Source organism: Triturus cristatus, chromosome 10 (genome assembly GCF_964204655.1).
Source record: "Triturus cristatus chromosome 10, aTriCri1.1, whole genome shotgun sequence".
Taxonomy (NCBI): Eukaryota; Metazoa; Chordata; class Amphibia; order Caudata; family Salamandridae; genus Triturus; species Triturus cristatus.
This window is the reverse complement of record NC_140593.1, coordinates 370,186,002-370,212,145: the sequence shown is the minus strand read 5'-3', so window position 1 is coordinate 370,212,145 and position 26,144 is coordinate 370,186,002. Positions and strand designations below refer to the sequence as shown.

Here is a 26,144-nt window from a genome sequence, read left to right as displayed (position 1 = left end):
ATCACATGAGCATTGCATACTCTCTGAAGTAATAAATGTTTTCTTACATTTTCAAGTTTTGTTGTTTTTTTTTCGTCATTGATTTATGACTAACATGTCATGGTCATTTACGGTTGCATATACTAATTACTCAACCGCACAGAACCTCTGTTCTACACATGTCAGACAGACTCAGGGTAGCAATGGAGTTTGGAATGGATATAGCTAGGGACCATGCAGGGTCTTTATGCCAAAAGGTAACAAAGGCAGTGATTGCATAAAAGCTAGAAAACCATCTGCTCATTATGCAGAGTACATACTGCCAACTGGGAAGTGGTACTCTATCTTTGGAGGAATTTCCGCTCTGGTGAAAATTGCAGACATGCCCCTATTTCAAACACAAGAACTGTAGGTACATGGAGTCAGCAAGTTCTTGACTAAGCAAAGCTGTGGATAGGAGAAAACAAATCCTGTAAAGACCTTTTGGATAATCTTCTTTTGTTTACATGCATATATCTGAGAGGTAAGAATACCAGCTTTCTAAGTGTGCAGATGTGATTATTGTTATTTAGGGCAGCTATTATCCTCCTGGTAGACACCACCGTTACATAGTTATTTAGGTCAAATCGATTATTTTTCCATAATAATGCTTAGAGGTCAAGTGGTCCGCATATCCTCTGAATAGGTGTTACAGATCCCCACGGTCTGCAGAGCACAGTTTAAGAGCCGCTTAAATAGGCTGTTGTTCCGACCATTCAAAGTTGCTGTGCTTATAAAAAACACTGCTGTGCTTATGACGGAACCGGGTTAGAGCTGGCCTACCTGTGTTTGATGGACCCATGATGATTTTTATTTATCTCACATGTGTGTGGTTGTGCTGCTCTTCTCAAGTTCTTTGGGTGCTGTATTTTCTCTCCTCATCTCGTTGATAAGTGAAAGGTTTGGATTCATCACCTATTATACCAATGTCTGGCTTGGTTCTGCCATTCTTTCTGCTAGTGGCAGCGGGTCAACCCATCTTGTATCTCTCGCCTCTGCAGGGCGAGTGGGCCTTGTTTCCTTTCCCTATGTTCATGTGTTATCTAACTACTTAGACCACCCATCAGGCTTCTGCTGGTTTTTACTTCACTGTTTGACCTTCTGCTTGCTCATTTATGAGACTTGATGGGGAACTTTGGCCCTAGGGCAGTGGTGATAGTTTAGGCCTGATTTGTTTTTCATGGGTGATCTTCCTTAGTTGTTTTTTCTAGAGGGCATCTCCTGACATTGGCAAAATTGTGCCTCTTCCAGGACGGCCCCTGACTTGTTAGTCCACATTTCTCTTTGCAAGAGGTAGCTCATTACAAGGTTAGAATTCTGGTTTACCTTTCCTGGGTGATGGCTTTGAATGTGCTTAATCAGGCCAGGAATTTAAGGATGGTTGCTTTGTGGGCAGTGGGCCTTTTTTTTTATAACACAGTATTTTTGCAGTCCTTAGCTATGTAGTTACTTCTGTAGCTTCCAGGTGGTGTATAACACTCTTGCAGTGAGTTAAGTTCCATTACTGAGCTGGTTTGCCTTTCCACCTTATAGTTGGGTGTTCTGCACATTCCAGTTTGGTGTGCATGATTCATAAAGGGTTGTACACCGTTTGCCAGTACTGCATATTTTCTATCTTGATTTAGGAATTATGACAGAGACATGCCACTTTGGTATACCCTTGCGACTTGATGAATGGGACCAGGAAAAGGATGAGTTGGTAATGCTGGGATTACTTCCCACTAATCTTCATTACCCTGATTCTCCCTTCATTGTCACACTATGTACAATCATTCTTTGGAGTATTTCTAACACTAGCAGCTACACCCCGTTTTGTTTCTTAACATTATTGAATAACCAACTGGGCATACCTTAGGAGTGATCAGGTTAAAGTAAGAGTTTAATTGGTTTGGTTACAGACCAAGTAACTTGGTTAAACATTCCACCTGTTACTGCCGCTCTGTTTCTACAGCCGGCACAAATAAAACACTAAAATAGCATATGGTAGGCATATGTGCTCAAGTTTGCATAAGAACCCTTATTGCTGCGTAGGCCATATATTTTAGATCATCATGACCAGTAAACCTCCAAATCTCCAGACTTGATGTATCCGAAAGCAACCATTACTGCAACACATTGATGCTACATTTAGAGGATTGCTAGTAATTGTGCAAAATAAGAAAGAAAAACAGCAGTTCTTAAACGCAGGACCATTCAACATAAATTGAATCAGTGTGGCAAATATTGTACTGGCTACACTGGTTCAGAGAAATTGGGTAGTGGCATTTGCACAAATGCACTAGAACCACTGCTGCACCAAGTGAAAAGACCTGTCATTCAGAGAGCAAACTCCTATTCCCAACAAGATCACCTTAATCCTCCACATAATGAGCTACTACTTAGTGTCAGGACAAAGAACCTCAGCACCATGGCTGCAACTGATTCTTCTGGATATTCGGCCCGACCTGTGCACCTTGATTGGAGTGTTGCACAAGGTGCAGACACTGAGGAGATGAAAATATGCCGACATCGATGATACACTTAATGGTGCCCCTGACCTCACAATACCACATTGCATGTCTGCAGCAACTGCGGCTTCTCTTTCTGCCCATGAAGGACTAGGTGCTGGGCAGAGCAGTGCAGACTTTTATGAGACATGAGGCTATGACAGCAAAGGTCCACAAAATGGTACGTATGAACTCACACCCTCAAATTGCACCTCTGTCAGGGGAAGGGTGCAGTTGTCACTAGCAAAATTGTGGAAGGAGGCAAGCGCCCAGGCTTGGAAAGCAGTGCATGATGTGTATAAATGCTGAGTGGCAGAAAGCAATGGAGAGCTCCCTGTCACTACTCTCTTCATAGGCAAAAGTATGGGGGTGAATGTTTGATTTGCTCTGCATTCCGTCCATCATCTGTGCGTCTTTGTACTCTCTACATATTCTTAGTGTCTAGATTCATGGTTTAATTTCATATGCCGTGAGGTTGCTGTGTTGAGGCCACCATCCTCTCAGCCCCCCACACAATGCTCTCTTTTAGGCTTACAGCTCAGTAGGCACTCCAAAGAAAGCGGTCTGTGTGCAGTGACTCCTCGGTGCTCAGACAGGGACTACTGTGATGCTTCCTACTCTGCTTTTCCTGACACAGTCTCCAAAGCAGTCTCTCAGATTGCCTTAAACTCCATACAGCAAGGATTGCCCTGTGGGGGAGTTTAAAACGTGAATGACATGGCCAACTACTTTAATGGTGGAAGATAGCAGATTAATTGCCCAACTTCAAATATTTAAACTGTACGCCGACACTTAAACAAATGGGCCCCTATGTATCTTTTGATAATTATTACATGTTATGTTTCATTAAAACAAGAGGCAGGCACATCAAATCTAAAAATGACATTTAGAATAACTAATCACTGCCAAAGGAGGACATACTGTATCAGTCACTAGGTGAAATGTTTGAAGCTCGATGTAAAAGTACCTAGTGCCAGTGAACATTTTGCCAGGTCACATAAATTTAGATGATCTTGCCAGAGTACCATAGAATGCACGGAGGTGGCACAAACTGTGATTCGTCCCAAAACATAAAACCATTAATCAAAAGAATGAGACTGAAATAGTTTGCAGAAAAGAAAAGATTGGTTATGAAAATACATCCAGAGCAAGAGTACTGAACCTTAATGCATATGTCCAAGTTAAAAAAGACATATAGAAGAATGTTGTAGGCACATACCCCTTTTCTCCTAGATGTACAACTTTTAGCTCGCCTCCATATTTGTTCTTTATCCATTTATTTCCCTGTTGCTGCGGATCTATCATCAGCGGCCAGCGCTCACAGTTTGTAAGAATTGTTGCGTTTTCTGTTGACATCCTATCACTGGGCAGTCCTTCATTATTCCATGCTGCTACTGTGGCATCGTCGGTCAGCATAGCAATCAAGTGGAGGTCTTCAGTTATTGGAATGGGAACCTTCCAATCAGAGAGGAGAACTGCAGTCATGCATGGAGGCTAATCCGCACTGGCAAGCACAGAAAAATGCAACAAATAGCACGTACCCACAATCAACATTTAAACCAGACCAACAAAAAAAAGGCCTTTTAAGAGATGAGGATTTGGATGTGAATGGTAAATGATGTTTACATTTATAGCACCATGAATTTGGCTTTAAGAATGTACTTGTTGGATGAACAATTTTCTTAAACCATAACCAGATAGTGCACTAGTTTGCATAAAGACAAATTAACTTTAGACAGGGATAAAGAGGATATCTATGAGGGTGAATGAATAACACGTTCCATTGCTTTTCTGATGCATCTTTAGACAAGCTTTTTAGGAAGTAGCTCTCAGAAAGGTAAAATTAGTAATCTCTGTGCAACTGTTTTGGATTGGTCCACCTTTCTTGTTTTGAATACCAACCTGCTGGACAGGTTGGTTCTAATGTAATCTACAGGAGTCTCTTGTGTTGTGCTTTTATTATATGAAATAACTTATTAAACATTTCATACTAGTTCCAGCTTTCTTGAAAATGCCTCAGCTAACTGCTTTGTCAACAGAAGCAATGATTTGTTTAGGCCATAAAGCAAGAGCTTGAGACTATCATAATGCTAAATGTATGGGATAACATTGGCTATTTTATTTATTTATGCATTTATTGTAGCACATTTATCCAAGATGCTTAACAAGCAAGTAGCAACATATGATATAAGATAAGAACAAAACAAAAGAGTCTCTACAGTAAGAAAATTGTTGTCACTCTGCTAGCAGTCAGCAGACGTTCTTTTTTATTATTTTCAAGAAATCAGGTTTGCACAGCATGGATAGAAACAGGGAGATTCTTCCAGAGGTCAAGAGTGTGAAGAGTTAAGGAACAAAAATGCATAGAAGCTCATTAAGAATGGCAAACAGAGAGAATAAACTGTGAACCAGAACAAGGAGAATAAGTCAGGGTGCAGAAGGCCACCAAAGCTGTGCCTGATACGGAGCAAAACAAGTTTGAAGATCAAGAGGAACTAGGAGACAGATGCAGGAAAATTGGATTAATTGGAGTGGAGTAAGTACATATTTTGAAAGCGGTACAAAAGGGGGTGGTGATGGAGGGAGCATCAGAACCAATCAAACACTCACACCGAGTCAACAGATCTGGGTTCGATCCATCACCGTTCTTTAGCCCACTCTGCCACCCCAGTTCAGACATGGCCATATGCAACTCAGTCTGACCCTGTGCCTCATGGGAACAGTCCAGCCCAAACTGCCAAGCACATATTTTGAAAGACCAAGGTATGATGAAGAGCAATAGATTACAAAAAAACAGAGGTTAAAGAAGTAGTTTGAGTGAGGAAAATGTAGTAGGGTTGATTTACGGATGTTATAACAACACAAGAAACAGAGTTTTTACAACTGATGAAAGTTGCTTGCAAAAGTCAATAATAAAACAAAGACGGTTCTGAGGGTACCGTTAAAAAAAAATCTTAGTTTATTTAGTCCTAAATCATCGGATTACGAAAAAAGCCAGTGAAAGGGGGAAATAGAAAACGGATGAGGGAATCATCAGTATAACACTGTGCATTAAAACCAAAAAGTAAATAATAGAAGACTAATAGTATATGGTGAAAATAGTCTAGGGGAATATTTTAAAGAATAGGGTAGAAAGAAGTTCCAGCCTCTTTTCAGACAATTAAGGAGCGATACGTGAGACAATAATGTAACCAGATGTTCCAATATTTATAGAGAGAATAAATAATAATAGAATATCCATTGTGTCAAAAGCATAAGAGAAATAGATAAGAAGAATAGAAGACTGTTTATTGTGGCATGCATGAAGTAGAGTGTCTGGCACAGAAAGATGTGCTGACTCAGTAGAATCGCCAGGATTAAAACCAGATAGAAAAGGGGAAAGAAGGATATTGACCTGAAAAAAGAGAAGTGTTTAGAGAAACAATACATTCCAGTATTTCAGAAAGAAACAGAAATGGAGAAATATCATTAGGTTCAAGATTGGGGTTTTCAATAAACAGATTTTTTCAAAGGCAAAGGGGTCTTCAAATGGCAGATTTGAAAGAAGAGAGAAAGAACCAAGTTGTAAGAGATACATTGAAAAGAGAGGCTAGATAAGTTGTTAGCAAAGGGTATACAGTTTTCACCAAAGGGGAAGTAATGAAAAAGAAGGACATGCATATTATGAACAAACACTGCCTTTGGATTAACAGGGTCGTAAAACTTGCACAGATCCTCTACAGGAAAACTTGCGGCTTTCCTTTCGCTCATTAAAATACTCTCTCTGACATAAATCCAATTAGGATGCCTCAGCAATCCAATGTGACATCACATGCTCTGGATTGCTCAGATAAAGTCACACTACAAATGCAACTACAAGTATACATTTGCTCTAGAAAGGTATCTGGTGTCAAGTACACTGCAGACCCACTCACCTGCAGAAAGCAAACTACCAAAGGGAACTCTAGCTTCCTGTGAGTAAAACAAACTGTTGAAATTGACTCAACAGCCTGGTCTATGAGATGTGACAGTAATGGTTGATAATCCTGAAACAACAACTTACACTGCTTCTAAATACAGAGTCAACTCTATGAACATATTCATTAGGGCTGCAGTTACTTGTGAAGCCTACTGAAATTTTGGATGTATCCTTAATTTTGTGGATCAGGACACTGGTGAGGGGATAGGTTTGTTTTTCACAACAGTGAGTGGACTTCCTTAACCTATGGCAGGAGAAAAAGCTTCTGGAAACGGTTACCATTTTAAACAGATGTACAATTAATGTCATGAGTACAGTCTATGTGTAAATCTCAGTTTACTGATTCGGATGTAGTTTAATTTCTATCAAGCAAAAGGGGAACAGGAAAGGTTTTGCTTGCTTCACATCTTTCAACTGGCTTTTCAAATACAAAAATGGAACAAATCATGTTCAAACTGTTCTTCGCATTTCTCGTAAACCACACTTGAAGTAGTTCCCACCTAGTGTCAATTTTATTAAACTTTACCTTTTGTGACCTGAGAAAAGGAATCCACATACTCTCCACCAATTCCTGCCTGTATGACTTCGTGAACGATCCGACGTAAGATACAAAAGCAGTCGCCAGCAGAACATCCCCACACAATGTCTTTTCTTGGTTTTCAAAAGATTTGATGGATTGACTCCAACGTACTTTTTCAGACTACAAGACATAAGATGAATGGTTGGATGAGCGAATCATAAACAGCAATTTAGGCAACAATCAAGAGAAAGAATAAGGAAAAAACAAACAAAGGTTCAAACAATGAAAAATATTTATTGTTGCAGAAATAACAGGAAACAAAAGTTTATAATTGTAATTATTGAATTAAAATTCTTGGAGTGACTGAGGTTAGACATAAGTTCCAAGAAAATGGAAATGTACATGCCGGTGTGGTGGAAAGCAGGTCTATCACTTTCAGGAGGAGGGCAAGGGGCAGGAGAATTGAGGGAAGACATACCATTAAGGACAGAGCAAAATTCTAACAACGGAGGAAGAAAAAACATGGGAAATTTGAAGACAGATCTTGAGTTGGTGCAGCAACACACAATGACTAAGAGCGACAAACGTGAAACTGCCACACTGAAGCCATTGATTTTTTGTGGTGTTAATAAGACTAACACCGTTATATCTATTGCAACATAACCTGTTTCTTTACACATTCCTAGCGGCTCTTAAATAAAAACATATATATTTTAGATTCAAATATAAATAAAGGCTCAAAACAGCATACACAATAAATTTGAAGGTACTGACGTACGTTTTCGGTAGTCAATAAGTCATTCTGGATAGAAAGGAATCTCTCAGATTTTTCAGACTGGACTTTTAAGCACAACATTGTTGCAAAGAAACCCTTAATTCAATTAGAATGTTAATGCTTGATTCATCTTTTATGAGAAGGCTCTGCCCATAAGAACCTTCTAATCATTCCTTCCTACAAACGAAAACAAAGAGGTGGCTGCTGGTTTGCAGTACTGGCCCCTAGTTTCTGGAACACTCTCCCTCTAGATAAAAGAACCTGCACTGAATTCGTTAGATTCCATAGACTTCTTAAGACTTGGCTATTTACCCAAGATTATAACTAGACTTTATTGACAACTAACACATGAGGTCCCAGCAAAAAATCTTAAGTCCAGCGCCAAGAAACCACTCGGTGTACGAGCGCTTTGTAAGACATTTTAACATAACATAACATAACAAGGAATCTAGTTAATTAAATGGTAATGGTGAAGGTTAGTAGAGTGGTTTAATACTTTCATTAACTACATTGTGATGTTTTGCAGAATTAAGTGGAAGACAAGGAAATTATAACCCATACATAATAATCATAGAAACAGAACAGAAGAGACATAGTGGTGGAGAGAGAAGGCGACGGTATGCTTTATATCTGTTGGACGTATAACCTTTGCCAATTTTGCAATTGAGTACATCTGGGGTGACAAGATAAACCACAAGTCCAAAAGCAGAGTCATTTTCAAATGTCACCAGACCCCAATAGGCAAAATAGGAATATATTACTCAAGTTAATCATTTTTATTTTATAATATGTGTTTATTATGTGCAAATAGTATGAAAAAAATGATTTTATTTAAAAAGGGAAAGGTTTATAGAAAACAGTAATTGAAATATTGGGCTATGTTGTTTGTAGTGGAAATAAGACAAAACGAATAAACTATGAATCTAAGAATCCAGGATTTCAGTTGAAACAGGGTCTGCTTCCTTGAAAGACAAATTCTGTCTAAAGCAATCAGAGACTTTGCAGCTACTTCCAGCAAGGCAGAAATTAACAATGGCCATAACTGCTATTAGAATGTTCAGCTTTGATGATTAGATTCTTGATTTTACAATACCCAGTGGGTGGTTGAATGACGGGACGTATTTACAATGCAGTCAGTACCCCGTGTATGACATTACCTTGTGTTACTTTAGCATGCAAGTCTTTACAATGACTTAATTTAATGGGTGCTGGACTTTGGAATAGTGAAAATTACTATTCCAACTCCAATCTACGCAATCGTAGGGAAGGATTTGGACTTAAAAATCCAACACCAGTCCAACAATGGGCCCCCTACAGCAAGTTGTTGGAACGACTTGCGTGGTAAAGCAACGAATGGTAATGTCGCATGCTGTCTTCTGAATTCATTGTAAAGGCTGGTCATTGTAAAGACTGCAGGGTAAAGGATGTTTCCCCCAGTCACCATGCTGAGAGATTTTTGAAGCTACTCCTGCAATGGTCAGTCAAAAATAGGCTCTGATTGGATTTGGAGTGTTCACATGTAGATTAGGTTTCACAAATAAACTGCTAGTTAAACAATAAGCAATGGCTAAACGCAGAGATGTTTGAAAGCCTTGATCGCCATTTGAATGCTCTACTTTTGCTTTCATGAAGAGATTACTAACTTAACAACAGCTAAAAGTGAAGCCCTGCATAGCCTTTTATCATGATGTAATTTCCTCAAAACCCAGAAAATATTTTGCGCGTCCATATGAATTATGAGTTTTTATACCCCTCCAGTTTGTGCTATATATTTTACACAGTGGCACCCGCAATTGTGTAGGTATAGTTAGGACCTAGTTTCCATAGGAAGAGCGTTTTTTGGTTTGCTAGCAAATTTGGCACTCTTTAACTAATCTTCATGAAACTTAAAAAAATAAATAATAAAAAAAAGACGTTCATTCATCTCAGCTCCTTCTTTAAAAGTTTTGGGGTGATCAGTCAAGCAGGGACCAAAAAAAGTGGTCACAAAACTAGATCTTTACCCCGAAAGGGTGCTTTTTATGATTTGGTGCAAATCCGTTCAGTAGTTTTTGAGAATGAAGGTTCAAATTATTTGCATATTTGGATAGCGGGACTCTCAGGAAACTCGCTAGAGTCCTGTGGGCAGACAACTTCAAATAATAGGGCCATCGTATTGGCTAAAGGGCTTACTCCCCATCACTCACTTTGCTCCCGTGTGCCTGTGTGTGTGGCGGGCTACAGCGTGAGGAAAACTGTTGCAGCTGCCATTACAGGACATGGGAACTCAGTCCCCATATACTAAAATAAAAAATAAAATAAGGTATAAGGGTGCAGGGTAGGGATACTCTGACTCTCTGGACCTTGTGGGGGGTTCCCAGAGGGATACCCCTGGAGCAAAAAAAAAAGCCAGCGGATTGAAAGACAATCTAAAAACAGAATAGGGGGTTGTGAGTGTCCGTGGTGGGTTGCCAGCTTATGGTTGGTTGGCCTTGTGGGTTGGGGGGTATGTTGTCTGACCTCAGGGGGGTTGGGTCATATGTGGTGATGGTTGGCTGTCTGTTTGGTGTTGGGTGCAGGACCCGGCCTAATGGCCAGGCCTTGTGTCCAACGCCATGATGCACAGCTAGGACCTGCATCCAACCCCATGCTGCACATGGCTTTTGGCAGTGTGCGGAGGGGGGTGACTGTCTCTGGGAGGGTAGGGAGGTCCTCACCAGTTGGTTGTGTGCAAGGCCAAGCCACGGATAGCTGGCAGGGGGGTAGGGGTAATGGTTGGTATGGTATGGTAATGCAATAATAATTTATGCTAAAAAAATCAGAAATTCATTGGGAAAAAAACAAGACTAAGGTGACAGATTTAGGTGACAATGACAGCTTAACAATTTTAAACTACAAAAAAAGCCACTGAAATGTAGTAGTTATGGCTATTTCAAGCAACTATACCTTTTGGCGTCGCCATGCACTGCTTATCACCTCACTCCTGACATTCTATCACATTATTGATATCAATAAGACATCTGAAATGGTTGGGGGATTAAGTCCCCTTGAATCCTGAGGGTCCCTAGGTGCCAACTAGCCCACCAGGTACCTCCAGTAAGCGCCAGGGAGCTGCGTTGCAGAGAGGTGGTCCAAGGCCAAGGCCATGACATGGTCAGTGATGTCACTGACCATGTCATGAATGATGTAATATGTGACGTCATCAGCAGTGCATTGCGGGGGCGTGAGTTATAGTTAGCTGAACTAACTATAACAGGGGAATTTCTATTGTTTTGTACAAGTGAAATGTCCAACTAACTAGAACGTCCCTGAAACCTATGTTTTTTTAGTGAATTTCAATGGTTTTTCAAATGTTAATTTCTAACTATAACGTGCCTGAAACCTATGGTTTTTTCAGGGAATTTCAATGGTTTTTTAAATGCTAATTTCTAACTTTGCCTACAAAGTTAGGACATGTGAAGAAAGAGGAAGAAAAGTGCAGAAAGAAGCACGACAAATACAGAAAGAGGCAACAGAAGTCCAGAAAGACAAAGAAAAGTGCAGCAAGAAGCAAGAGATGTGCAGAAAGAACCAACAGTGGAGCAGTAAGTCCTCCTGTGCCCCCAACTTTTTAATGACGGGTACTGCTGGTAACTGACTCTGACTAACCAGGACCGGAGCCAGTGCTATACTAAAATACACTTAGAATACAGTGAAAACACCTACATACACTAGGGAACACTATGCATTGGGGTACCCCTGTGATTAGCATGACCTCCTCTGTATTTGCCATGAGTTAGTGCCTGGGTCATTGTATCAGTACATGGGTACTTAGTGGATGATTAGAGCACTGCAAGGAGAGTGCATGGTGAATTTATAAGTGCTTGGGTTTTGGTGGAGTGACTGGATAAGTATATGGTGCTGGTTGGGTGATTGGAGGAGTGTATGGGTAGTGACAAGGAGATGGCTGGACTGCATCAGTAGTGCTCTGGTAATTGTAGCAGTCCATGTGTTAGTGCCTGGCTCATTGCATGAGTACATGGGTAGTGACTGGATGATTAGAGTGGTGCAAGGACAGTGAATGGTGAATTTATAAGTGCTTGGGTTTTGGCGGAGTGATTGGATAAGTACATGATGCTGGATGGGTGATTCGAGGAGTGCATGGGTAGTGACAGGGCGATGGCTGGACTGCATGGGTACTGCTCAGGGTATTGTAGGAGTGCATGAGTTAGTGCATGGGTCATTGCATGGGTAGTGACTGGATGATTAGAGTGCTGCAAGGAGAGTGCATGGTGAATATATAAGTGCTTGGGTTTTGGCGGAGTTATTGCATAATTACACACATGTCATATCAGGCAGCCCCCTCCCTTCACCACTGTGCAAACGCGCCCCCTGGTGGGTTTTAAGTTGGGGTGTTAATTCCCCTTGAATCCTGAGGGTCCCTGGGGGCCAACTAGCCCACCAGGTACCTCCAGTAAGTGCCAAAGAGCTGTGTTGCAGAGTGGTGTAAAAAGGGGGCATCGCCTTGGACCACCTCTCTGCAACGCAGGTCCCTGGCGCTTACTGGAGGTACCTGGTGGGCTAGTTGGCACCTAGGGACCCTCAGGATTCAAGGGGACTTAATCCCCCAACTTAAAACGTGCCACAGGGCGTGTTTGCACACTTTTCACATCAGGCCACGCCCCCTCCCTGCACCACTGTGCAAATGCGCCCCCTGGAGCGTTGTAAATTGGGGGATTAAATCTCCTTGAGTCCTGAGGGTCCCTGGGGGCCAACTAGCCCACCAGCTACTTCCAGTAAACGCCACAGAGCTGCGTTGCAGAGAGGTGTAAAAATGGGTGTGACCTCTGAACAACTCTCTGCAACGCAGCTCCCTGGTGCTTACTGGAGGTACCTGGTAGGCTAGTTGGCACCCAGGGACCCTCAGTATTCAAGGGGAATTAATTCCCCAATTTACAATGCGCCAGGGGGCGCGTTTGCTAAATGCTGCAGGGAGGGGAGCGGGGCTTGACCACGATGCCGGCTTCTAAAAAATTGTATTTTATTTTAGAAGGGGGGGGGATGGTGTGGCCCCCCTCCTGAGGCCAAATTCGACCCCGGGGACCTCCTACCCAGGGCTTGGTCATCCTTTTTTTAAAATTATGTTTGGGAGGGATGGCCATATGGCCCCCCTCACGAGGACATTTTCGGCCCCGGGACCCCATTCCCCGGGGCATGGCCAGTATTTTATTTAGTTTTTAAATATATTTTTAGGGGGGCCGCGTGGCCCCCCTCCTTAGACCATTCATAACCCCGGGGGATGGGGTCCCAGGGCCGAAAATGCCCTCGGGAGGCCGGCCTTTCCTTTTTTATTTTTATAAAAAATTTTTGGGGAGGGGGCTGCGTGCCCCCCTTCCTGGCCACTTCTGGACCCGGGGACCCCATCCCCCGGGGCCGTCCCTATTCGTTGGGGACCGTGGGGTGACCCCAATTCCCCAACGCTCCTGCCGGCTACCCGCCTCCTGCAGGAGCCGGCATTTCTTTTCCACACGGGGAGCTGCTGACGTGCAGCTTCCCTTATGGAAAAGCAATCCTGCTTTACTTCATTGAAGTGAGAGCAGGTTTCCCTGCTCTCGCTTCAATGAAGCAAAGCGACTGCCAGTAGGTAATAAATATATAGGGGGCAATAGAGAAAAGGCCTTCAGAAAGTTGGAAACCAGGTACATTTTGCAATTAGAAAGTAAACAACCATTGGGCCTCAACGGAACGGAGGATCTCTATACTTGCCTATAAATTAAGTCGTATAATTCAAGAGTCTTAAATTAATTCTGAAAATAATAATTAATTAACATTTTTGCTAAGAGTAAACTATAACTGTCTCTCTGTTCTTATCACAGTCACACTTCTGGGTTTAGGATTAGGTGGTACAGGTTTACACAATAAACAATACACATGTCACAATATACACATATAAGTTTATCTAGTAATATCGCAAAAAGATCAATTTGTTGAAATTAGGATATGGGCATGGAAATTACAAGCTCCTTGAATGACACCAACCATACAGCGTGATTTACTAATACAGTTCCATTTGCAAATATTGGAGCATATTTTTTTGGAAAATATCAAGAATATACTCAATGGTTATATGTTTTAATTGAGACACTATGTCAGACATAAAACCACATGGCAATATGGGATTTGTTACATGATATTTTACGCAGTTTTTAAATTGTAATTTATTTATTGTATGTAATTCATTGGCAGTTTTATATATTTATATATTTATTGTTACAGTGATTTTAAAACAATGGATATTAATTTATTTATTTAGACATATGTCTAGCTATTAAGTAACTCCCCTATGTCCATTGCCATTTCAAATACGATACCCCTAGAGATGTTGTAAGCACCTGTCACTTTAAAAAGAAAAAAATGCACCTTTGAAAAAATGGGAAAAAAATGGTCAAAAGCCCAGTTGAGACTGCTATTTGCGTCATGTGATCAAGGGCCTGTGGGCTCGAAACGCGTAGTGGCTGTGCTTGTGAGCAGACAATAAACAGATTTTAAGCACCAAATTGTGGTCTGAGCTCCTACCTGCAGCGGCAAAACGAGTGCGTGAACAGGAGTTGAAGTAATATATATATATATATATATATATATATATATATATATATATATATATATATATTATCTACTGGCGGTCGCCAGTAGATAGTTATAGTTAGGACCCTGTTTCCATAGGAAATCCGCAACATTCTATTTGGAATAACTTTGGCGCCGGTCGATGAATCCTCGCGAAATTTTCAAAATAGGTGGGGCGCTACGCTCCGCTCCTACCCTGAAAGTCTCGGGGGGATTCGTCAAGCGGGGGCTGAGAAAAAAGGGGGGTCCCAAAACGCGTTTTTCCCATGCATTTTTCCATAGGACCTTTAGACACAGCTACAGCCCGAACGGCTGAACAGAGTTACTTGAAATTTGGCAGAGAGGTAGTCCTCAGGTCAAGGAAGTGCCTTTTGTAGGTCTGGTGTAAATCTGTTCAGTAGTTCCTGAGAAAATAGCATTTAAATCAATATATATATGTGGGCGGAGCCTAACCACACATCTCATCCTGAGATCTGATTGGCTGTCAGCACTTCATCCAAGAAGTGTTGGCAGCCATCTTGGGACCAATATACATGATAGCACCTCATTAAAAAGCATTGCAGTTAATAGAAGATTTTAAGACTTTAGTTACATTATAAATCATTTGTTGATGGTACCATACTCATTTTAGGAATTGTGGTATGTTCTAAGGTGATTTCACCATGTGAAAAAGCCTTCTGCTGGGATATCATGATTGAGAGAAAAATATTTTCTCATGCTTTTACCACAGAGGTTTGGAAGGTGATCTATAAGCTAAACTGAGAGCTTATTTTCTGTAAATTCACATTATCTTTCTCAGTCATGTGAGAATGAAGTCTGACATTCTCAGTAAAAAATGTACATCCAACAAGGGCAGAGACTGTCAGTTGATTCCTTTGTGTTCTACTGCAGCTTTCCAGAGTGTTCCAAAGAACTACTAGAGCGCTAACCGTCCTACTTATGATAAATGTATGGCACACCTGAAGCCATCTTGCTTGGATTAAAGTGGTAACTCTTAAAACATTTAATTTAAAAAGGAACAAAATGAGGTGGTTCATTTTTCCATAAAAAGTATGATTAGTGCTGCAGAAAGAAAAATTAGGGCACATTTTGAGTGACTTCTCAAATCCTGGCATGCAGACTGAAACATGCACTTTCAATACCAGCAGCAGTTTTCCCTGGTGAGCAGTAGCTTTACTACAGTGATCTAATGAGCAAAAAGAGTGCTAACATTCTGATTTTATGGCAAATGTGTGACACATTTGAATGCCTTCTTGATGGAATCAAAGTAAAAAACTGAAAGTATTTCCTACTGAGGAGACTGCAGTAAATGAGGAAATTAGGAAACTTCATAACAAATAAGTCTCCCAAGATGGCCACCAGAGACAAAAGAGCCCAAATGTAGCCCAAATATCACCCAGATGTAGCCCAAGTATAGCCCAATGACAGAATGTCCAAGAATGTTCTTAAAAACAACTAGAGCACTTACTGTCTTCATTATGACAAAAGTATGGCACACCTGAAGCCATCTTGATTGGAATAAACTGGTAACACTTAAAACATTTAATTTAAAAAGGAACACAATGAGGGGGTTCATTTTGCCATAGAAATTATGATTAATGCTGAAGAAAGAAAATGAGGGCACATTTTGAGTGACTTCTCAAATCCTCTTCTATTTCATTAAAAAATTCTGACATGCAGACTGAAACATGCACTTTTAATACCAGGCGCAGACTTCCATGGTGAACAGTAGTTTTACTACAGTGATCTAATGAGCAACTAGAGTGCTAACATTCTGAATTCATGGCAAATGTGTGACATATCTGAATACCTTCATGATGGAATCAAAGTAAAAAACTGAAAGCATTTCCGACTGAGGAGACTGCAGTACATGAGAAAATTAGGAAACTTCATAACAAATAAATCTCCCAAGATGGCCACCGGAGACAAAAGAGCCCAAATGTAGCCCAAAATCACCCAGATATAGCCCAAATATAGCCCAATGACAGAAGTGTGCAAAACACTTATTATTTTGTGTTTTTGCAGTGTTATATAGTGCAGACTTGTCAGGTATTGGAGTGCTTTACATGAGCATTGGTTACATCACACAAGAACAAATTCATTTTGGTTGTAGACATGGGGAGACTAAGTGATTTGACCAGAATCACAGAATGTCGAGCTGAAGCAGAAACTTCAACCTGGTTCCCCAGTTGCAAAGTCTGCAGTTCTGGAAGTAACACCACATCCTCTCCCCTAAGTGCAACATTTAATCAAGTTGTCAACTAGATAAAAAAACATAAAGATAACAAATAATTTAAAAGTGCTTTGTCGCTATTTGAAAACTCAGAAAATATGTCCTTATTTTAGTCTTTTAGAGCACTAACCATAATTTTGATGCCAATAAGACCCTCTCATATATGTAATTTCTAAAGGAATGCTCTAGGTATTACAGTTTTGATTACATCAAGATGATGTCAGGCGTTCCACACTTTTGTAATAAATATAGAATGTTAGCAATCTAGTTGTTCATTAGGATACTGTTGAGAGGCAGAGGCCAGGGGCACGGACTCTGAAAATTGAAGGCAGGTAGGAGGGTGCAAAGGCAACAATTTAACCACACTGAGCAGGCAGGAAGGGCCGTGGAAGCACAACAGACTATGGAGGGCAGTGGAAAGGGGGGCAGGGGCAACAAACCAACAATACAGGACTTGCAAGAGAGGCTGTTGGAGGGAAGATCTATTACGGGTCAAGGAAGCTAGGGGCGGTCCCCAGAGCCCCGGGAGCCACCACAGAACTGAGCAGGAGAGTGAGTCAGAGACAAAAGGGGCACCTTAATTTGAGCCGGGGTGCCTAGGAACGCTTGCTCCAAAAATGAAGAAAACAGACATATGAGACATGGAATTGGAGGCAGAATACAATGGCAGTTTAATGAGAAGATGCAACTTCAAAGAAACCGCAGAATAGAGACATAAAGTACAAAATACAGAATCCAGATAATCATACAGCTGTCATGATATTCTCTGTATCTCAATTAATGGACTGACAGAGAGAGAGAGAAAACACATCTATAAATGCATCATGAGAAACAAGTTACACCAAGGAAAATGTTACCTAGGGACACTCACATTTACTCTTAGAGCAAGCATTCCTGCAATTACAATACAACATCTTTTAAATGCAAAAGTAAAGAGAACAATGGTTAAACATAACATGACATTTCATATAGGTAAAATAGAATAAGATACTTCAAGCAAAGCAGAGCAAGACATTTTAAGCAAAGGAAGACAAGAGCTCCCAGTTCTTGGGGAAAACCTGCACAGCCTGTTAACCTACATACAGACGGCGAGGTTGTCCGTCGATATCTGTGGGTGCTCCCTTTTTATATCATTTTGTGGGCTCCTTTGCACGCTACATCTACCTACGTATGCTACCCAAAAGCTTCGTCTGCAGATTTTACCAGACATTTCGTCATTTACCCACTTAATGCTGACAATGGACTGGGTGAAAAGGTCAGTCTCTCAGGCCAATCGCTTATCGTAAGTTCCATAGAGCAAGCAGAAAATAATGGGTATTGTACAGGAATTCAATATATTCATGTATAAAATCTCCTCAGTTCTCCTAACTTGACGCTCTGCGGTTGCCACTTCCTTAAAAGCGGGAAACCTGCCCAGGAAGCAAGTACCAGTCCAGGATGCAGCCTACTGTATGTCGACAGCTTCAGGGGGATGTTGAACTTTGATACCGAGCACGGAGCACTCGGATAGGGTGGGGGCTACTAGTTTGGAGCAGAAGGCCTCGCAGACCTGCCTTCAGACTGCTATACACTAAAATTGCAGAGCTATGGTCAATTTAACAAAGAGGCCTACATATTGAACAGAAGGGCCTACACAGGGTTTTATGCTGGCTGAGTGGTAAGGATGTCTCAGGATAATTATATAGCAACACAGGACCCGCTGGTCAGTTTAATACGGCCTACAAATGCGGCTGGCAGGGCAAGGACAAGGGTCTCATACTTCAGGTGTGGACAGAACGGGCCAGGGGCCCCCTGTGATACAAAATCTACCCTCCTTCAAGGCTGTGGCAATGTAATAGACCATTGTGGGCAGAAGGAAGAGGCAATGGTAGTACAACCATACATGCCAACAGACCCGATTCAGCCAGGAAACGTCCAATGTTTTTAAGCTCAAATGGGCTTTATTTGATCTGTCTCCTGTCTACAATATCCTCTTTTTCAATGTAACTCAAAGGGGAAAATCAATACCCCCGTTTTTTTTCAAAATCTCCCTCTTACCAAGTTCAAAATGTTCGCAAGTATGGTACATTGGATCATGGAAGGAAATGGGATAGGGACATGGACTTGGATAACAGAGGACAGGAGAGACATGGAGAGGTGCACCAAACTGACCCTGCAGGGCAGGCATCAGGGTTTGCAGCAGCACAATACACCACACAGGGCATGCAGGACGGGAGTGCAGCACAACAATCCATAGAAAGCAAGAGGGAGGGGACAGGACCATGCACATGGACAACAGAGAACAGAGGGGCAAGAGGCAATGGTAGCTAGCTGACCATAATGGACAGACAGGAGAGAAGGCTGCAGCATAACAGACCATAAAGGGCAGGAGGGACGGATCAGGGGCATTACAATGGAACAGACAAGCCAGGAGGGAGGGAGTAGGGGTCTGCACATGTAAACAGAGGGCTGGGGGCAAGGGGGCAGGGCAGGAGCAGCAAGATGGCCATGGAGGTCAGGCAGGATGGGCACTAGAAGCAAGACACAACATGAAGAGCAACAGTGAGACTGTGATGGCATACACACAGACCATGGAGGGAAGGTGGGAGGGGGTCAGGGGCAGCTAACTGACCACACAGGGAAGGTGGGAGGGGCCATGGCAGCACAGAAGACCATGCATGGCAAGTGGGAGGGTTAGTGGCAGCACAATGGCTATGATGGGCAAGAAGGAGGGTGCAGGGGCATGCACAAAGGACGATGGAGGATAGAAGGGAGGGTCAGGACCTGTGCACAGACAAGAAAGTTCAGGGGAAGGGGCCTCACAACAGACCACACGGGGCAGGCAGGAGGAGCAGTTGCAGCACAACAGACCAGGGAGGGCAGAAGGGTGTGGCAGTACAATGGACCATGTAGGACAGGAGGAAGAGGATAGAGGCATGGCATGTGGACAGGAAGGGTGGAGGTGGCAGGGACAGGTTACAGTCATCTGACAATGCTAGGCAGGTGGGAGGGGAGTGGCAGCTCAACAGAACACTCAGAGTAGATAGGAGTGGCAGGTCCATGGGACATGGTGGGCAAAAAGGATGGAGCAGGGGCATGCACAAAGACATCGGAGGGCAGGGGGAAGGAGAATAGGGGCAGCAAGCTAAGCACAGAGTTTAAGCAGGAGGTCAATGATGGGGCATAGAATTGGGCAATGGAGGGCAGGAGGAGTGGACTGGTACATCATACTAAATTGAGGGCAGTGGCAGCACATCAGACCATGCATGGCAGGAGGGAGGAGGCTAGTCCATGGATTCACACAACAGAGGATAGGGAGGAGGGGGATGGGGCAGCAAGCTAACTGTTCAGAGAAGGCGGGTATTAGAAACTTTATTGTTTTTAAAACATTTTGTCTGTGCAAACTACTTAAAATATGAACAAGTATGCAGCATAATCTCACTTTTATTCAGGAAGAAGAAGACGTTAGTGACTGTGACTCCGGGCTCACTTGGCAAAAACACCCCCTGACCCTCCACCCCCTATCGCAAAATGTAATGCCCGTGAAAAGGGTAGGTGAACACAGTGTTATATAGAACATAGTCCTGAGAGCACGATTGAAAATGAAAACTAGATATAGTGTATGGTATAAACTATGCACCAAAAAGTGTGATATAAGATGAACCAGGCGTGAAATATAATATGCAATACATTGTGCGCAATGACAGATTCATTGGAGAGCGCGAGATAGCACAGGCACTAGCGCGTGCTATGCGATATGCGCCTTGGAGTGTAATATGCACAGGGCAGTGTTGTGTAACCTAACTAGTCTCTAAAGTTGTAATATAAAATATGTGCTGGGGAGTGTAACGTTGCATATGCACTGTGACAAAGATATGGATCCCAAATTGTAATATGTATGGCATAGCACTGTGCGTTATAACATAGGCATCGAGGAAGGCACGTTAGATGGGGCAATATAACCCGTGCGAAGACAAGTGTGGCATGACATTTTCACGGGGTGGTGTTACAGTGCACATGGGCTAGAGAGTGTCATAGCATATGCACTAGCTAGTGGAATACAATACAGAGGTGTGTGGCACTCGGCAGGCAATGGTGGGTGTAACACAGCATTGGGCTCTGTCAGGAGCGCGCTGTGACTCGCAAGTGATGTTCGTCCCCTTTCCAGAGAGTAAAATAAAAAGTATTACACATCCGGCAGTGGATGTGTGTTTTATTAACTGTGAGGGGGGTTTCTTGCATAGTTTTGGTCGAATTTTTGTCGAATCCCCTTTGAATGGCTTGGTGTGCATGTGTATTAAATGTGCCCGTCAATAGCTACCCATGTTTGTATAAATAAACGACAAGGGTGTCTACCGGGATTAGGCACGGTAGAGCATCAGACATGTCAGAGCTTCACTAGTGGTGTAAATACATTCCACGTGGATTAATTGCATGCATAGTCGCCTTTTAATGAATATCACGCAAATCGTTATGGTGATAGGTACGTACGGTTTGTCCAGCATGTCCTAGGTGTGTCTATAAATATATATTTTTTTAAAATAATAAAAAACAGTGGCCGGCCCTGGGGATTGGGGTCAAAAAAATATAATTAGGAGACAGGCCCTGGGGGATGGGGTCATCAGGGCCAATAAATTAGAATAAGAAGGGGAACCACACAGCCCCCCTTCTTAAAAAAATAAAATAAATAAAAGACTGGCATCGTGCCGGAGGCCATGCCCCCTCCATGCAGCACTCTGCAAACGCGCCCCCAACAGGCATCTCCAGTATGCGCCAGGGAGCTGCGCTGCAGACAGGTGTTCTGAGGCCAAGCCCCTTTTTACACCTCTCTGCAACGCAGCTCTGTGGCGCTTACTGGAGGTACCTAGTGGTCTAGTGTGACCCTAGGGACCCTTAGGATTCAAGGGGACTTAATCTCTCAACTTAGAACAGCCACAGGGCGCGTTTACACAGTGGTGAAGGGAGGGGACGGGGCCTGAGGTGACGTGTGCAAACACGCACCATGGCACGTTTTAAATTGGGGATATAATTTCCCTTCAATACTGAGGGCCCCTGGGGGCTAACTAGCCCACCAAGTGCTTCCAGTAAGCGCCACTGAGCTGCATTGCAGAGAGGTGGTCCAGGCCGTGCCACTTTTTACACCTCTCTGCAACGCAGCTCTGTGGCACTTACTGGAGGTACCTAGTGGGCTAGTTGGACCCTAGGGACCCTCAGGACTCAAATGAACTTAATCTCCCAACTAAAAACGGACACAGGGCGTGTTTACACAATGGTGAAAGGAGGGGACGGGGCCTGAGTTAACGTGTGCAAAAACGCCCTGTGGCCTGTTTTAAGAGGTAGTTTTAATCCCCATGCCCTATTATATACTAGGGGCTTATAGAGGAGGTAAGGCTAATCACAGGGGGACCCCAACGCATAATGTTCCCTAGTGTATGTAGGTGTTTTCACTGTATTCTAAGTGTCTTTTAACATAGCACTGGCTCTAGGACTGGTTAGTCAGACTCAGTTACCACCAGTATCCGTCTGAAAAAGTTGAGGGTACAGGATGATTTTGCAACAAGGCTTCTTTCTGCTCTTCTTTTTGTTCTTTCTGCACGTTATCCTTCTTCCTGCACTTATCTTCGTATTTGAGGACTTCTGTTGCTTCTTTCTGCACTTCTTTTGTTTCTTTCTGTGCATTTTTTCTTCTTTCTTCACATGTCCTATCTCTGTAGGCATAGTTAGAAATTAGCATTTAAAAAACCTTTGAAATTAACAGAAAAAACCATAGGTTTCAGGCACGTTATAGTTAGGAATTAGCATTTAAAAAACCTCAGAAATTCACTGAAAAAACCATAGGTTTCAGGGGTGTTATAGTTAGCTGGACTTTTCACTTGTACAAAACCATTGAAATTCCCCCGTTATAGTTAGTTCAGCTAACTATAACTCGCGCGCCCGCAATGCACTGCTGATGACGTCACATATTACATCACTCATGACATGGTCAGTGACATCACTCATGACATCACTGATGACATCTCAAATGACATCACTGATGACATCACTGATGACATCATCATTGTGATAGAGTGGCAGACCTCCTCTCACCCTAATATAACCTTTGATACACACATTCAAAAATAGAGACTAAATTTTTCAAAACAATGGACATACCAATACCAGTTACAACAACCTCTTCAGTAATTCTAAGATCCACATACACATCCACTCATTCACCAACAGTCCAATACAGTCACTCATACATGTACTCACTCATCATATGTACTCATACACCTATACATCCTGTTACACAATGCCACTCATCCATAGAGTTACTCACACACATAGTCACTCATGCTAATAAAGAATCAAACATACATTTACTTGCATATACAGTTATACACACACCACCACACTTACTTCTACGGAAACTTACACATACTTAGTCTTTTAAACAATCACTTATAGAAACACATACTTATTCATACAGGAACTCTTTCAATCTCTCACTCTCACATATACTCACATATATACACCAATAGTCACATATACTAGTTTAAAACATATGTAGTTACTCATAAAGACACTATTGAGACAGTCATTCACTCACTAACACACCCATACACACACTCATACACCCATACAGTCCTGCACACATACTGTGTTCAACACATACAAACAGTGAGTCACTCATTCATGCACCTATGCACTATGTAATACCCCCACCGAACCATGCAGACACTCAGACTGATACTCAAAAAACCAACTAATAACCTATATAGACACCCATGTAGCTACTCACCAACCCATGCAGCCACTTATACACAAAGTGAGAGACTGATACAGATATTTACATATTTAAACATTACTCACTAAGCCATGTATTCACTATGATACACTTAATCAGTCAGTTACACAATCAATTTTTCAAAAACAAATCATCCATTTAGACACTTATATACCCATTTATTCTTCCATCGACCTTGAGATATACATATATAAAACATATTTAATTTTCAGAATAACACACATTCACTGGATGATGTCATCAGTGATGTCATCAGTGATGTCATTTGAGATGTCATCAGTGATGTCATGAGTGATGTCACTGACCATGTCATGAGTGATGTAATATGTGACGTCATCAGCAGTGCATTGCGGGCGCGCGAGTTATAGTTAGCTGAACTAACTATAACGGGGGAATTTCAATGGTTTTGTACAAGTGAAAAGTCCAGCTAACTATAACACCCCTGAAACCTATGGTTTTTTCAGTGAATATATATATATATATATATATATATATATATATGTCCCAAATGTGTTGCCACTAGCTTGGAGCTGCACTCAAAGAACAAAGCAGGACCCCTTTCATTTCAAAAAGGTCCTTTATTTAGTTGCAAAAACCGGCTTTCATTTCAGAGCGTTTAACAAGGTCCTACGCGTTTCAAGGCTCCTGCCTCTTGATCACGGACCGGCTGGTTACTGGCAAAGATTACGTCCTCTTGACAAGCCCCACATTTAAATAATTACCTGCCCCCAGGTGGGCTGGCTCTGGTGTTAAGTTCGAAGGGTATCATGGGAGTTGTATTTTATCCAACGTTACCGCCATGTAGACTTGCTTGTGATTAGTATTTGCCCTCCAGTGGATGTTTCTGAAAGGAATCCGGTTTGAATTTAAAGCAGAACTTTGTCTTTCTGCATTTAGCGAGATTCCAGTATCGCGCTGCAGTCCATTAATTTCCATGGCGGTGCTGCTCCACGACCGAGGCTGGCCGTATTAAATGTCCCAAATGTGTTGCCACTAGCTTGGAGCTGCACTCAAAGAACAAAGCAGGACCCCTTTCATTTCAAAAAGGTCCTTTATTTAGTTGCAAGGACCTTTTTAGGACCGAGTTTCCATAGGAAATCTCAAAATTCTATTTTGAATAACTTTGGCGCCGGTTGACGAATTCTCACGAAATTTTCAAAACTATTGGGGCGCTCCACTCCGCTCGTACCCTGACAGTCTCGGGGTGATTCGTCAAGCGGGGGCCGAGACAAATGGGGGGTCCCAAAACGCGTTTTCCACATGGATTTTTCCATAAGGACTTTAGTCGCAGCTACATCCCGAACGGCTGAACAGAATTACTTGAAATTTGGCAGAGAGGTAGCCATAAGGTCAAGGAAGTGCCTTTTGCAGGTCTGGTGTAAATCTGTTCAGTATTTCCTGAGAAAATAGCATTTAAAAGCATATATATATCTATACGCGTGCACCATGCGCGCACCGTGCGAGCACCCTAACGTGCGCAAGCGTAATTCTGATTGGTGGTTACATGTTAGTCAACGTTCGAATCGGTCGAAATCAGGAAGTGTCGGCCGCCATTTTGTTTGTTTTCAGTGCGAGAGTGAAAAAGGAAGGTGGCGAACGTGAAAAGGGGGCAGGGTAGAAAGTTCCTGACCCCCTAGCCTTTGTCAGGGGGTCCCTGAAGGACCCCGAAGGTAGAATTTTTTTTAAAAAAATTTTTAAAAAAATCGCGGGGGTGCGCGCACCGTGCGCGCACGGTGAAAAACCAAAAAAAAAAAAAAGAATTTTAAAAGGAAAAAAAATATATACAAAAATATATTAATAAATACATAACTTAGCATTTAAAAAAACGTACAAATTCAGAGAAAAAAACCATAGGTTTCACACACGTTATAGTTAGGAACTAGCATTTCAAAAACCTTGCAAATTCAATTCAAAAACCATAGGTTTCACACATGTTATAGTTAGCAGGACATTTCACTCGTGAAAAACCAATGAAATTCCCCCGTTATAGTTATTGCAGGCAACTATAACTCACGCGACCGTAATCCTCTGCTGATGACGTCAGATATTACATCACTGTATTTAGACACTTATTTACCCATGTCTTCTTCCATTAATTTTTAGCTATACATATATTACATTTTTTTTTTTCAGAAAGACACATATGTCATCAGTGATGTAATATCTGACGTCATCAGCAGAGGATTGCGGTCGCGTGAGTTATAGTTGCCTGCAATAACTATAACTGGGGAATTTCATTGGTTTTTCACGAGTGAAATGTCCTGCTAACTATAACATGTGTGAAACCTATGGTTTTTTAATTGAATTTGCAAGGTTTTTGAAATGCTAATTCCTAACTATAACGTGTGTGAAACCTATGGTTTTTTCAGTGAATATATATATATATATTTCTGTTTGAAGGGACAAACAACTAAGCATGCAGGGCATGCAATACAAGACAGGGCTAGCCTAAAGGATCATGGAAACCAGGACAAGATCTGAGTGGAACAGGTCTACTGTAGGATATCAAAGTTACAGCCAGGTCACTGTGGTGGCTACAAAGGCAATCCCATGAGTGCTGTGGCTAAACCCAATGTGGAATGCAGTGGAGCAGACAAACCTAATTGGGGGGTCACAGAAGAGAGACTAACTCAGAGCCCCCAGATCTTCAATGGTGAGAGGCAGTAGCACTGATATGGGTTCAAGAAATGAGAAAGCTAAAATCATGGCGAGGGAAATCTGAGCCATGGATACCTGATATTCTAACTTTGGCGCAGGAAAATGTGGCGTCAGAAGAGTTGCTGGAAAAAACACCTCAAAATGCTAC

At 42.1% G+C, this 26,144-nt stretch overlaps 1 protein-coding gene across 1 annotated transcript in view; it reads right to left on the bottom strand.

The window, feature by feature from the left end:
* Window positions 1-26,144, bottom strand: part of DNAH11 (dynein axonemal heavy chain 11) — a 3,007,685-nt gene that overhangs the window by 723,674 nt on the left and 2,257,867 nt on the right. The window contains exons 63-64 of the mRNA XM_085631597.1: window positions 6,989-7,162; window positions 3,724-3,959 (exon numbers count right to left, since the gene is read on the bottom strand). Of these exons, the coding sequence (XP_085487723.1) occupies window positions 3,724-3,959; window positions 6,989-7,162 (410 nt within the window). The remainder of the gene's footprint in view (window positions 1-3,723; window positions 3,960-6,988; window positions 7,163-26,144) is intronic.